General features: G+C 41.4%; 1 protein-coding gene across 5 annotated transcripts in view; it reads left to right on the top strand.

Annotated features, from left to right (window-relative positions):
- Positions 1 to 1,262: 1,262 nt before the first annotated feature.
- mib1 (MIB E3 ubiquitin protein ligase 1) overlaps positions 1,263 to 14,082 on the top strand; it is a 60,709-nt gene continuing 47,889 nt past the window's right edge. For all 5 annotated transcript variants that reach the window (XM_033650197.2, XM_033650198.2, XM_033650199.2 and 2 more), the window contains exons 1-4: positions 1,263 to 2,131; positions 2,966 to 3,137; positions 7,875 to 8,004; positions 13,232 to 13,336. In XM_033650197.2, coding sequence (XP_033506088.1) covers positions 1,903 to 2,131; positions 2,966 to 3,137; positions 7,875 to 8,004; positions 13,232 to 13,336 — 636 coding nt within the window. In that variant the 5' untranslated portion in view covers positions 1,263 to 1,902. The remainder of the gene's footprint in view (positions 2,132 to 2,965; positions 3,138 to 7,874; positions 8,005 to 13,231; positions 13,337 to 14,082) is intronic.

Here is a 14,082-nt window from a genome sequence, read left to right on the forward strand (position 1 = left end):
AAATGGAGTTAACATTTGAATTGTGAGGAGACGATCAATACAATCTTGCACAATTTGGTTCTAGATGAACATACAAGCAGCCTTGTTCAAAAGCACATGCCCTGTACACAGTGCTGTCAGTCCTTATAAGTTGCAGGTGATGGCAGGAAACGTCAGACTGATAGTAAATGAGCAGATACACTGCACACACTAGAGCTGAGTTGCTTCTTCTTTTAATGTAGTCTTCTTTGAAATGTTACAAACAATGTGTTTCACCCATGGCCTCATTAGGTTGAGGTTGAACCCGTATCTACTTGTTACTATAAATACAAGTGGCCTTGTTTGTCTCATCTTCTTGACTTTGGGGTCAGTGGCTATAAATCATTGCAGCATCCCTTAAGTATTTATTAATGGACTTAACGGTTTTCACTGAGTAATGCATCTGTAGCTTACATTTGTTTTTGTCTTGTTGTGCCACTGGAAAAATCACAGACAGATCAATTAGTAAATAATAAAAAAGAACATTCAGTATGCCAGTTAATGTATGGAAAACAGATAATAACTATATCAAGTATGATTCATTACATTGCCTTTAAATAAGAAAACACATATTCTCTTTACTAATAGCAGCTGGTGGCCTTTGACACACTCATGCTGCTACTGTTTCTTCTCTGTGGGCTGGATTTCATTTAAAGATGAGTATCTGAATTAATGTCAGCCTCCATCAGCTCAGACAGCTGTAATGATACCACAATAAATCTGTGTGCAGTATAAGCTGTATAGGCAATATATCTAGTAGGTGTATGATTTCATACGCAGAGGTGAATATATTCTTATGTATAAAGTATTAATTAGTTAATCAGTGTTGGTTTATATAGTGTAGCCTATATCCCTACGCCTGGACATAATACATGTACATTTTCTATGTAAATAATGTAGACAATTTAACCTTTGTTCCACAAAATAAACTGATTGTTTAATTGTGTTTAAATAACTGGTGTGTTTAACATTGCAAATTAAGGCATTTATAAAAGGTGGGTACGTTTAAATTATTGTTCTGATTAGGAACCAGTTTATTAGAGAATTTAAAAATATATCTGTGTGTATCTACATCATTAATTAGTATCTAAAATACTGATATTGTGTTTTTCTTCATACACAGCTGGACTGGGCTTACACTCGGCAGATGCGCACGCGCGCCGTGGGCCCGGACTCGTGCTTGTTTTCCAAGCCACGCATCTTCGGGCTTTGTCGTTTACCTCCGTAGCTAGTTGTTGCTCGTCTGAGGTCTGAACGATGATTGACAATAATGGCGACGCGTTTATTCTGAGTTGACTCCAGGGAACCATCTCTGGCTGACAAAGGAAACATCTTGGATGGATTATCGGCGCAACGGACAACATCAAAAAGGATAAGCAGCAACCAAAAGGACTACATTTACCTCAACGGAAGGGACTTGCTAGCCAGGAGAGGTTTATCTTGCTAGCATTGCGATAGCTAGCAACTCGGCTCGCTAGCTTGCTAAGTTGAAGAGGTGGCATTCTTGTGTGTGGAGTGGAGGAGAGAGACAGCCAGCTTGCTGGGCACTCAAATCTGGCTAAGCTAGCAACATGGCTACTTAATAGGCTTTTAGGGTAATTAGTTTCTCATTCTCAGATGCAACACTGAGAAAGCTTGGGCTTGGGGGAACGTTAGCTTGTGGGAATAGTTTCAGCAAGAGGGTCTAACAGCCTCCTTAGGTAGCTAACTTAGCTACTTAGCTAGCAGGCTAGCTTTGTGGATTGTTCCAGCCTCTTTCCTGTTAGGACTTGCTCGCACTTGCATTGGGAAATTGTCCACCAGCGCACCGATTGGCTGCTAGCAAAGGCTGCTAGCTTGCGAACTTGACGGAATTGTTTCAGCAGTGCGAGTCGTTTTTCTTAAATGACTACCGGCAGGAATAACCGAGCGATGATGGAAGGAGTCGGCGCGAGAGTGGTCCGCGGACCTGACTGGAAGTGGGGGAAGCAGGATGGTGGAGAGGGACATGTTGGCACCGTCAGGAGTTTTGAAAGTCCAGAGGAGGTGGTTGTTGTCTGGGATAATGGGACGGCTGCTAATTACCGTTGTTCTGGAGCTTACGACGTGCGGATACTAGACAGTGCCCCAACAGGTAACTTTCCATCAGTTGATTTTGTTTACCAGCACTTTAAGACTAAGTAGTGACGCTAAGTGTCTGCTTTTCAAAACAGGCTGTTGAAGCAAGTCTGTGTTTATAATATTTGGAAGCAGCAAATTAGGTGTTGCTGGTCTATTATGTGTGTTGAGCGCAGACTATTTGCATCAAAGCAACATTAGTATTTGAATACATCCTGTCTGAACAGATTGATGTCACAGACAGCACTTAGAGATCTACAAGATATACAATGCTCAGATTCAAATATACGTCAACATAGCCTTTGATTTCAAGTTACACATTAAGAGAGAGAGAGAAAAACAACCCACTTTTCTTAGTATATAAAGGAGCATCAGTAGGATGTACTCTGAAGAACCGCAGACACAAATGTTTAAAGGACCACTTCAACACTGTCTAGCTTTACCTCTCTGTATTTGTGAAAAGTATTACATGCCAACATGGTAACACTTCCTTACATATCCACCTGGTGATGCAGCCATGGGATGAGGAGCAGTTGAGTGTTTTCAGGAGTGCTTTTCATGATTCTTAAGTATCAGCATTGAAAAGTAATTGATTAGAGCCATTAACGCCAAAATGTGTCCAGCTCTTCTCACATTAACAAGTGTCAGATGTTGTGAGCGTGAATATAGCACTCCCAAAAGTTATGGGGAATATAGACAAGTAACATATGGTATGGTACACACAATTATGTAAAAGTTTGTCAAATACAGAGTCCAGATTGCATACAGAACATGTTTTGTTTTTTCTTTTTGCATATACTAATATATATATCCAAGTTTATTGATGTTGACCGATACTGCCATCCCTCAGGTATCAAGCACGATGGAACCATGTGTGACACCTGCCGTCAACAGCCCATCATTGGTATTCGCTGGAAATGTGCTGAATGCACCAATTACGACCTTTGCACAACCTGTTACCATGGAGACAAGCATCACCTGAGACACCGGTTTTACAGGATCACCACCCCAGGCAGCGAGAGGTTAGTTAACTCACTCATATTTGCCAGTATTTTCTCCCACTTCAGACCCGCCAATGATAAAATGGACACAAGATAGTCCAGGTAACCTCTGCACTTTATTGTGATTGGTTGGCCTATTCCATTAGTTAGGCTTTGTGCATGTGAGCGTGTCAAGTCAAGTCAGTTTTATTTATGTAGCCCAATATCACAAATTTGCCTCAGGGGCTTTACAGCCTGTATAGCATATGACACCCTCTGCACTTTTCGATCCTTTCTTCGGATTAAAAATAACTCCCCAAAAATCCATCCCCTCTCTCAGGATGCAGTAGATGTTGTGTGTACAGAACAGACCAACACAATAAAATTAAAACATAGACAATCTATTAGAAGAAACGATACATAGACTTGAATGTGCATGAAAAAGATGGATCGAGGAGGATGTAAAGCAGCTTCTAGATGTTGCCAAACAGCCAGAGCCTGAGCCACACGATACTCTCCTCTCCGTCACCGAACCTGGTATCAGGACAGGCTACACAAACACACAAGAACCGAGACTAGAGCATATCATTCACACAGATAGGAGAAAGACATTTGTGACATTTGAGAATTCTTTTGTGCACCCTGCCTCTCAGGCATACAGAATCTATCTCCATACTCCCAGCCCTCAGTTGCCAGGCAACAACTCAGCTTCGTTTTAAGATCCAGTCGTACCTTTTTAAAATTATATTAATGCAGCGCTTCCCATTTATAGAATTTATCTGAGCAGATTTCCCACATTTTTTATTTTTGGTTTTCGTATTTATGTCTTCAAAAGGGTGCATGACACATAAAGAGCAGACTGATTAAAAAGTCTGTTTTGCAGCTGACTTTGTAATTTAAGAAATTAAAGTTTTGACTCTGCAGAAAACAGAGATGATGGAACCTTGTCACTACATTACTGTGCTAGACAGCTTACTGTTAAATACAAAGGACTTACATGTGTGTAATAACTGTCTTTGAAGTTACAAATCAAAATAATGTGATGAATAACATTAGACATGTACACCCCAGTGTTTTCCCTTCATTCAATCACAGCAGGGTGCTACAGCAATCCCTTGTGCTTAATAGTGCTTTATTTTTCACTGTTTGCCCTTTTACCAGTCATTCTGTCACTCAAATGGCATTGTCACAGAGGGAGCCGCTTTGTTTTCTCTTTGTCTCAATGATGCATAAAAGTGCCATTTATATGAACTCCTTCCTGCATGTATCTGGCATAAATGCATTTTAGAGTGAAGGTGTTTTGCTGTAAAGCCTTGTCAGGAAGTGTTGACACTGTCAGCAAGATTAGCCAGCATTACTAGAAGATGACTAACTAAAAGTCTGCCTAAAAATGTGATTAGTTTAAGTTTTTTAGTCAGGATGTTGGAAATTGTAAGAGAAGCTTTTACAGTTTGGGCAGACTTAAAACCAGGGTGTGATCAGTGGCAAGAGATCTGTGCACAATACCATTAATCCTACATGTGGTACTGTGTGTGTACTTCGTAGTGACGTGCATCTACCCTCAGGTCTCGTGATAAAAAAAAAATACAGAAAGTTTTTAGTGGAAACAATGTTTTAGGTGTGGTGTGTGGAAAGTGGAAAGATTGTTACCAATTAATTCATGTACAGACAAGATCAAGTCAGATTTTTGTATGCCGTTTTACTCAGTGCGTTCAAAGATGCTCTACATAGACAGGGATAGATTAATGTAGCTCGTGTTGTTGCAAAAAATCAAAACCAGCCACTGATTTGATTTGAAGACTCTAAATGTATTATTTGAACCTGTTAGTGAATTTTCACACTCACTAAACTCCACAACTTGCATTTGATTGTGTTATCGCAGAGACTGTCAGTATTGTGATGATGCTTCATCCATTTCAGGCCTATTTCAGCAAAACACCATAGTTTAGTAAGTGAACACATGGCCCAACAGCTGGCAGCCTTTTCAACTGAATACGACTGCATCCCCCCCGAGACAGACATTGCATAATGCACAATGGGTGCTGGAGGTCTCCCCAGCTCAAACTGCTCCGACAGCGTAGTGGAGTGTTTTGTTACACCACATTAGATTCTGTCACTAACTGCCGAAGAGGGAGTGGTTAGAGGCCACAAGCTGTTTGCATTGGTTAGATCTACACTATCCAGCTGTCGTGTTTACCATCATGGCTCACACTTGTTTGATGGTTAGAGCCCAGCTATTAATTGCTATTACCTTTTCATAGGTTTGCCTTTAGCTAAGTGGAGCTAAGACTGCAGCTCACAGCATTAAAGTGACAGCAAAATGTCAAACAATTGCATTTGTCGACTAAACCTCTGGCTTTTCATTTGCATTTGTGATTGGGTATGGATGGAAAGGGAAGGAACTGTCAGTGAGGTGTGAATGCCGTGCTATTATAAAAGTGATTGTTATTCGTAATGTTACGGCATGACACCTGCTTCTCAATGACACACAATGTGTTCCTCTAATTTAATTACATACCATTCCTAGAGGCAATAGAAAGTAGGGATGGACATGAGTACTCAAGTACCCGGTCAGCGTATTGTTATCTCAGCCCAACCTCCCACATGTGAACATGACGTTTATAAAAAATGCCTTACTATTTAATAGGGCTGGGCGTTATGACAAAATTTTCATATCACGTTTTTAAAAAAAATCATATCGGTTTCACGGTATTTGATGGTATTTTGCTCGCATTTGGCCCACTTGACATGCTGCTGTGTTGTGCTATGGCCTATTCAAGTGCTGGAATTTGTTATTTACGTGACAACGCCTGAATGCAACACAGGCTCCGCTCCATTAGTGCCCCTCAGTTGTAATTGTCTCGGACTCGGGTTGGCTTCAGTCAGGAAAATCCAGCCCGAGACACGCTCTAGTGTGCTCACCTGTCTGTGTGTGTGTGTGTGTGTGCGCACGTGTCTCTGTGTGTGTGTGCGTGCGTGCGCGCATCGGGGCGAAACTACAGAGAGCAGAGGAGAATTGTAAACGTGTGACCGTGTAGAGACAGAAATGACATGTCGTCATGTAAATAAGATAAATAACATAAGGCTATTTAGTTTGTTTAATAAAAGGACAAGGTGTAGACCTGTTCTATAGGCCTGGACATGAAGCGTCCGTAGCGCCAAATAATATTACGGTAGTTTCTAAAGAGCTAGGGGGGGGATCAGCAGTGGCAGTCATATTTCAGTAGCGGCGGTGTGCTGCTGCTAGTTGCATATAGGGGAAACACTGCTCTTTTTGGTATGAGTTCTTCTGGGTCATCGTGTACAGTTGCTTCGCTTTTAGGACTCTCTCCGGCAGCCATTCTCGCCTATGAACTTTTCTCTATGCTCTCACTCTCGCCGGCTCTAGCACGCCTGTGGTGTGCAGCGGTGAAATGGGTCCCCGCTGAAACACTTTCCCGCCACGCACATTCCAGACGTTGTTTGGGCTATTCACTGATATTGCGGGATATGAAAAATTCATATCATAACGAAAATAAATACCGGTTTTCGGTATGAACCGGTATACCACACAGCCCTACTATTTAAAATGGGTGAGATCTTATTTTATTGTAGAGCTGTGTGCAGTGTATTCCTTCGCTCAGTCCCTCTCTGCCCTGCTGTCGCTCTCTCATTTCATAATGAAACTATTCTGCCGTGGGAGTGTGAGCTTTGGACTGAGGAACAGTTGCCAAGAGTCCGCCTGTACTCACGAACACACACACAGACACACACAATAACAGGGCTAACTGTTAGCATCACATGGCTAACTTTGCTTAACCACTGTTAACAGGTTTAATGACAGCGTCCAGCTGTTTCAGTGTTGGTGTGAGTTTGTTGGGAACATTTAACATATTGTTCTTGGATGTTAGCTGTTGCTGCTGTGTTAGTTGGTGGAACCGGGCAGATGATGAACTGACTGGAGAATATGGAGACCGTCCTTCAGTGCTGCATCTAACCTGTGAAGAACGTTTGCTGATTTTTTTATTTTTATTTTTTTTCATGCCAACTTTGAATCTATTGTTTAAGGCTAATTGGTGCGTGTTTGTTAAAAAAATGGATTTCAAATTGCACGTGTTTTCAATTGCGCAATGTTTTCACCTTGTGTCAGTTTTCATTCCTATTCTTATATTAGTTTTTTTGCAAGTATTTGAGTTCTCTATAATGATTTAATGCAAGTACTTAATTTAAGTCGTACTTAAAGTGCCTAGTAGAAAGTCCCAATTCATTTTGAACTTTAGAAAACTCACCCCAAAGCACTGGCCACTGCAAAATGGTGTTTTGTGATTTCAAAGAACAGAAAAGATAAGTCAAGGGTTGATTTGTTGCTTACAACTCTGACAAATGTGCCTGGTTTGATTTGTTGTGCTATCATCAAACATTAGTTGCTCAATATTGAGACAGTTAAAGATTGCCTGGGACTGTGTGGTTGATAGAGCAGATTAGGTGCTGTTAAGGCCAAGTGCTCACAGTAAGATTTTTCATCTGTAGCCATGTCCCATTTCCTGAGAGTAATTTACACCATGTCTCCAGAGCAGTAGGCACACAGGGAAGGGCAGCTGAGGACACAAGGTAGCAGGAGGGAGGCCCTGGCATCCCCTTTGCAGTGCATATTTGCTAATAATTGAAAAAACTGTGAAATGATCCATGTAAACAGAGCCCCTGTAAACACCTGCTGTTGAACACTCTGACAGTGTCACAGCATGAGTGATGAGAGCTTAACCCAGATAAAAATAACTGTCTCTGTTTTTACCTTAACAGAGTGCTTTTGGAGTCACGTCGCAAGTCAAAAAAAATCACAGCCAGAGGGATCTTCACTGGTGGCCGGGTGGTGAGAGGAGTGGACTGGCAGTGGGAAGACCAAGATGGAGGCAATGGGAGGAGAGGAAAGGTAGGTGGCCAGCCACAAAAGCAAATCTTGTAAATGTACTCTGCCCCTTTTTGGCTCCCTAAGCCAACTGTTTGGATCTGTGAATACGTACGATACAGAGTTGAGATAAGTAAGTACTAAAGCCAGTGAGGTGCGGGCTAAAGTAAGTCTGGCAGCCAGGCACCCACTTGAGCCAGGGCTCCAAAAGGTTTCTGGCTTTACTATTTCTCATATAGCGAAAAGCATGTGCTTTTTGCCACTCTGTCCACTTTTCTCTTTTTACAAATACATTTCCACATCACCTGAGAGCTTCTCTGAGTTCCAGCCATTTAGAGTTTTCCGCAGTGGACAAGGCACCAAACTAGAAGGTTGTCTCCAATAAATCATGATTGTAGAGGCATCTCTCCAGTTTTTGCTGAATGAACATGACTCGATGATTCAGTTCCAAAAATGCAGGCAGACTCAGCCTTTTGTTCTCAGTTGAGAGCTGCACAGTTAAGTGCATAATAAATCCCTGGAGGTAGGGCCGGCTTGGTGAGCCTGACAGAGACCACCACCATCGCTTGTGTGAGGAAAAAATAAACTTGCATCCCAGGATATGATCTGATTTGAAATGCGCAGGAGCCTCAACCAAAACAGGAAGGGCACTGCCTGACTCAACGTGTTTGTAGCAAGGATATTACAGACACGCGAGGGCACAGTTAAGTTGTATGATGCCCAGCTTGGTGTGCAGCACTATGTCCTAGCTAAAGTGTAAGATTGTTCTGCAGCATTCATACAAAATATATCACTTATCTGCAATCAACTTTAATGAATATAACAATAACTAAAATCAGTGTATCGTCTCGTATCACTTTGTCAGTTATATGTTGATATCAGCCACTTGTAGCAGGAGTCGAAATGTCAGAAATTTTAGTGAAAAGTAAATAATTAGCATAATTTTCCTTGAAGGTATACTATGCAGGATTTTCCTAAAAAAAACAATGTAAAGACTTGTACAAAAGTAATCCCTCTCAATAATCACTTATGACCCAGTAGAGGTGTGTGGCAGTGTATTTATCTGTAGAGACTCTGCCTGGATGTGCCTGGGCACAGTGCACAGGTGAAGTCGGGACTTTATACAAAGGTAGCGACCAAGTGCTAGAGGGGGTGCCAGGGTGAGGAAACTTTCCCAGTGGTTAATAAGCTCATTGAGACTGTTGTGTTACTGATTATACCAGATATTTTACAACAAAAGATCTCAATATCTGTCCAGCGTTGTACATGTACATGCACATTTCTTACTGCTGTAGCTTCACATTTAAAGCATATTTCTTATACATGGAGTCATAACAGGAAATGCAGTGTTTGTCAGTGTGGTTAGCACTAGTGATATCATTCATCGAAATTGCGTCTACAAAACAACAGTCATCCCTGAAGTATTTCAGGGAGTAATGGAACAAGAGGTAGCAGCCATAGTGATTGTTAGATAAAGAGCGGCAGGCGACAGGCTGCACACTTCCAGTTTCTCAGCATTGTCATCAACTCCTTAGGTTCCCTATTCGGTTGAATCCAAAATGTTGCAAAATAGGCACTTTAATTTTTTTGCTTTGACACCAAATCCTGCGCCGTCATCTTGTTAGGAAACTGTCTTTAAAAGTGAAATCCTTCTATTGTATGCTGTGACTGCTGCTGCTGCACAGAGCAGACACTTTCAGTTTATAATTGTAGCCTCCGTCGCCGACTAATTGATTTAAAAAAAAAAAAAAAAAAAAAAGGGAAGAAGGCGGGGGTGGTGGGCAAGGGATATAATTGGTGTATGAACACCGTGTAACACTGGAAAGAGCGACTACAACAGCAAGACTAAATGCCAGATGGTAAACATCACGCAAATGAGAGTAAATCTTGGGTTTCACTTTCGCTGGTGATACTGTTGAAAAGCAGTAACCGACAGTTTCTGCATAGTGTACCTTTGAGTGAAGAATAATAAATAAGTTGATAAACTTTAGCAGTTAAAGCCAGTTAATCAAGGGTTATTGAAAATATAGGCTGATGTGTTGGATCCTTTTAAACTCATGCTGAAGAGAGGTTGACTTGTGCACAGCGTGTTGGGAAACTATCAAAATGTTAAAGTAAATTTGTGTAGAAATGAGAACTAGGAACTAGTAGCGCCACTGAAAAACTTCCCTCCTTGGTTTAATTCCACAGATTCTAATTTATCTTTACGGAGGCTATAAACAGACGTCTTTGCTGCAGGTTGTTCCAGGCTTAAATACATCATTAGAAGGTAGTACAATGTCTGATGAGGTTGCATTTGTTTAGCACAGTCTATTTAGATTTATACTGTAAATGTGCTGTAAAGTGCTTGTATTTTGACTCTGGTCCGGACCCCAGAGTATTCAATTTAAGAGTCCCTCCAGGCAATTTAAGACTTCATTTTGCTGTGTTATTTAATGGCATATCTCATTACTGTTTTATGATGCTGTAAGCAATATGCTCTCCAGAAAACTGCTATTGCATGTCCTGCAGCTTAGATGTTCCGTTAGTTTAGCATGAATATTACCTCCCGAGGCCCATTAATCAATTACCTCTGTAAGGGGCCTGAAAATAATTTAACGATTTGATTTCTGTATTTACTTAAGGCACAGCTTTTAATTAAAGAATTAATTTACTCCAGTACAGCTCCGCTCTTGACACTTTCTCAATGTGTGATGAAAGCGCTGCGCTGCTTGTGATGGAGAGAGAATTGTCTTGTGAAAATCCCAACCCTATCCTCCAGATTTGAATTGATTTTGCGGTTCTCCATTCATAGCTCATTGCTTATTTATGCCTGTAACGCATCATTTGCCTTGGCTTACAGTGCCCTGAATTTTTTTAGCCAAAAGCTGTGAGCTCGTTCTCACTACAGACGTCAGGTATAGCGTTAGTCATAATCTAATATTGCAAGTACTAACTCAAGAAAAGTAGTGGCACATGTGTTTGTTGGAATGCTTTTGGTGGTTTTTATTAACACTCTATGCTGGAACAGCAGGTGAGAGAGTCAAAAGATAGACTCACACCGGCTCTCACTGATTCTTAATTTTCTTAATGTGCAGGCACAAGTTCTGGGGTTCAGTGGAGCAAAGGTTAGAACTGTAGATTTATTAACTCATTAATGGTCCAGCCGACCATAAATAGACTGAGGAACATAAGAAGCCCTTTTCCTTTTTTAGCCCTTTCCTCCTCTATGAAGGAGTCGTGCTTGTCTTATTACCTTTACTAGGCAGAGGCCAGGGAAGGATTGTGTGTGTGTGTGTGTGTGTGTGTGTGTGTGTGTGTGTATCTGTCTGTCCGCAGCTAATCTTGCATATTACTGGACCAATCAGCCTAATATTTTGTGTGTAGATTTATGACTGAATGCTCAAGGACCTCTCATGTTTGCAGTGATTCACAATGGTTGAAAAACCTGTTTTAATAACTGTATTATACTGCCAGTGACCGCTGGCTTCTTAGTCCACTTTACCGGCCGGTAGGGGCCACAAGTGAACAAAAGCATAGAGCTTAACGTATTTCCAGTAAGTGGCTCAGCTAAAAGCAACAAGCCTTCCCTAGTCTGTTGCAGGCTAAATTTTGGCCTTTGTCGTGGCTTGAAAAACTGACATCCATAGAAGGGTTTGGTCTCAATTTGACCTGGAGCATTTGCAGATTAATTTCATACCTGATATGGTATGATCCACTAAAGTTTGGCATGATACAAAATTAATTATTCCCCATTTTTGTTATTGTTGAGAGAGGTCGCGAAAAGCTCTGTCAGCTGCGTTGCATCAGAACACGACCGCCTGGCTGAGATGTGCACTCTACTGAGTGCACTTTTCTGGTTTATTTATATATGAAAGCTTTGTTTTTATATCTTTGTAGGAAGAAGGTGAATGTGGTTATTTAATCATATTAAGTGCTTTCTAAAATATTTTAAGTGCTAGGAGTTTATGTGAAGAGCATTTCCTACAGCATTGTTTCCAAATTCTGGAAAAAAAAAATGCGAGCCTAGAATTGTTGTATCAAAACTTTGGACTGACTGTCTGTATATTCCAAAATGTTTTGGAGCTTTGCATGCTGACTGAAGCATACTGTAACCCCAGTATGGATCAGCCCTTCTCAGAATGCTGACTGATGGAAACATAACGGTTAGTGATGTTTAGGACTTTACTCAGTTGAAGATGAAGCAGCTCATCGCATTTGGATAAGTGTACACTGATTTTTTATCAATGGAAAAACCACTGCATCTAATTGCCTTTCAGTAGAGTCTTCTGAAAGCTATGGCACCTTTTTTTTTTCGAAAATAGCGTGTCAAAAGTTCCTTGTCCTGATAAGCAGTGTTTTTCTACAGTTCCTGTCTGTGGCCTGACTCAGTGAGGCTCGCCTTTGTCTTGTGTCTTGTTTTGTCTTTGGAAACAAACTCAGCAATGGTTGCAAAAGTTTAATTAAAACATTCTTGGAGATTTCACAACTATTCCCAACTGGAGGAAAAAAATAAGACAATAAAAGGTTTAACATTGACTGTATGATTGCAGTGCAGGGAGAATTAAAACCAAATCTAATTGCGACCCCAAGAATCAGAACCTAATCAAATTTGTTCTTGATGAATCCCACTCCTAATATTTCTCAGTAGTGAGGGAATAAAACTTGAAGTCAAAACACAGTGACAGTGCAGCATACAGAGCGTCTGACACTGCTATGTATAGATTTACTACATCAGCATGCCAGTGACTTTTGTTCTCCTCTGTCACCATGTTAGAAAACAGTGGTACACAAACCTCTCAGTGTGAGGGTGCAAATTGGTAGCAAGTTTATGGGCAGAAGAATTTAAACCTGTGTAACTATTGCAACCCAAGTTTAACTTGTGTTAGCTGACATCTCCTTGTCTTTGAGTGAGGCAAGGAATACTGACTTGACTCCAGAGTTTCTGTTCAGTAGTTCAACCTTCACTCTGACCTTCAATTTGAAAAGATAATTTCCCTGCAGGGATCAATAAAGTATCATATTCACTATCATCATGAGGTTTTAAGATGAAAACTACCTGCTTGAAAGCTCCCACTATGAAAATGATCCCCTTCTGGTCAATAATATATTTTCACATACAATTTGCCCAACTCTTCATGTTCATTAACAGCCAGTCGATACCCTTTTCACTCTAAAATTTTTATGAAATTACGATTAAACACCCAAAATAATCTGTTTTCAATATCTCATTATCTGTCTTTCTCATCCTATCCCTCCTCTTCCTTCGCAGGTGACAGAGATCCAGGACTGGAGCGCAGCCAGCCCTCACAGCGCTGCCTACGTACTGTGGGACAATGGGGCCAAGAACCTGTACAGAGTTGGCTTTGAGGGAATGGTGAGCAAACTTCCATCCTGGCCCCCATGCTCAGTCAGTCACACACACACACACACACACACACACACACAGAGTCTCACAAAAGATCAGCTGTCAGGTGGCTTTTGTGTTTGACCGCAGGGCTGAGGCTCTTTCTTTCGCTGCCAGGCCTTTGTGAGAGCCACGCAGCAAGCATGAGTAAGGGACCATTGTAGAGGCAGCTGGAAGGGGAAGGTATCTGCATGAGAAAGGCAAGCTGTTCCCTCTGCTTTTTAGGGGGGGAGAGTGAACATGGAGGTCAACTTTAGAGGAGGGGGGCATTCTCTAGGGGTTGTTGAAGGCGCAGCTACACACGCGTCTCAAATGAAAAGCACCACCCTGATTGGTGGAGACGTCCCTTGCCTTTTTACGAAAGAGGCCAGTCGGGTTTCTCGGTTGTATAACAGATTTGTCCTTTGTTATTTTAGTAGGCTGGTAGGAAAGTGGATGGCATCTGCCTCTGGATTAAGTAAACCACGGATTTGACCCCCCATCTTGACTGGTTTATTGTGACTTTGTTTCTTATTTAAGACAGTGATCAAATCCTGCAAAGCTGCTGCACGTTAGGGTACGTTCCAAATGCAGCATGTGAGGCCAACACCTTTGCCTGTTCAGTAATGTATCTGTTCATAAGATCAGAGGTGCTTTAGTGGCTGGATACAGTAGGATAGACATGAGTTATTAATTTGTTGAGACTTGTACTCAGGACTTTAGTGTTCCATCAGTTC

The sequence above is a fragment of the Epinephelus lanceolatus genome, chromosome 12 (genome assembly GCF_041903045.1).
Source record: "Epinephelus lanceolatus isolate andai-2023 chromosome 12, ASM4190304v1, whole genome shotgun sequence".
NCBI classification, from domain to species: domain Eukaryota; kingdom Metazoa; phylum Chordata; class Actinopteri; order Perciformes; family Serranidae; genus Epinephelus; species Epinephelus lanceolatus.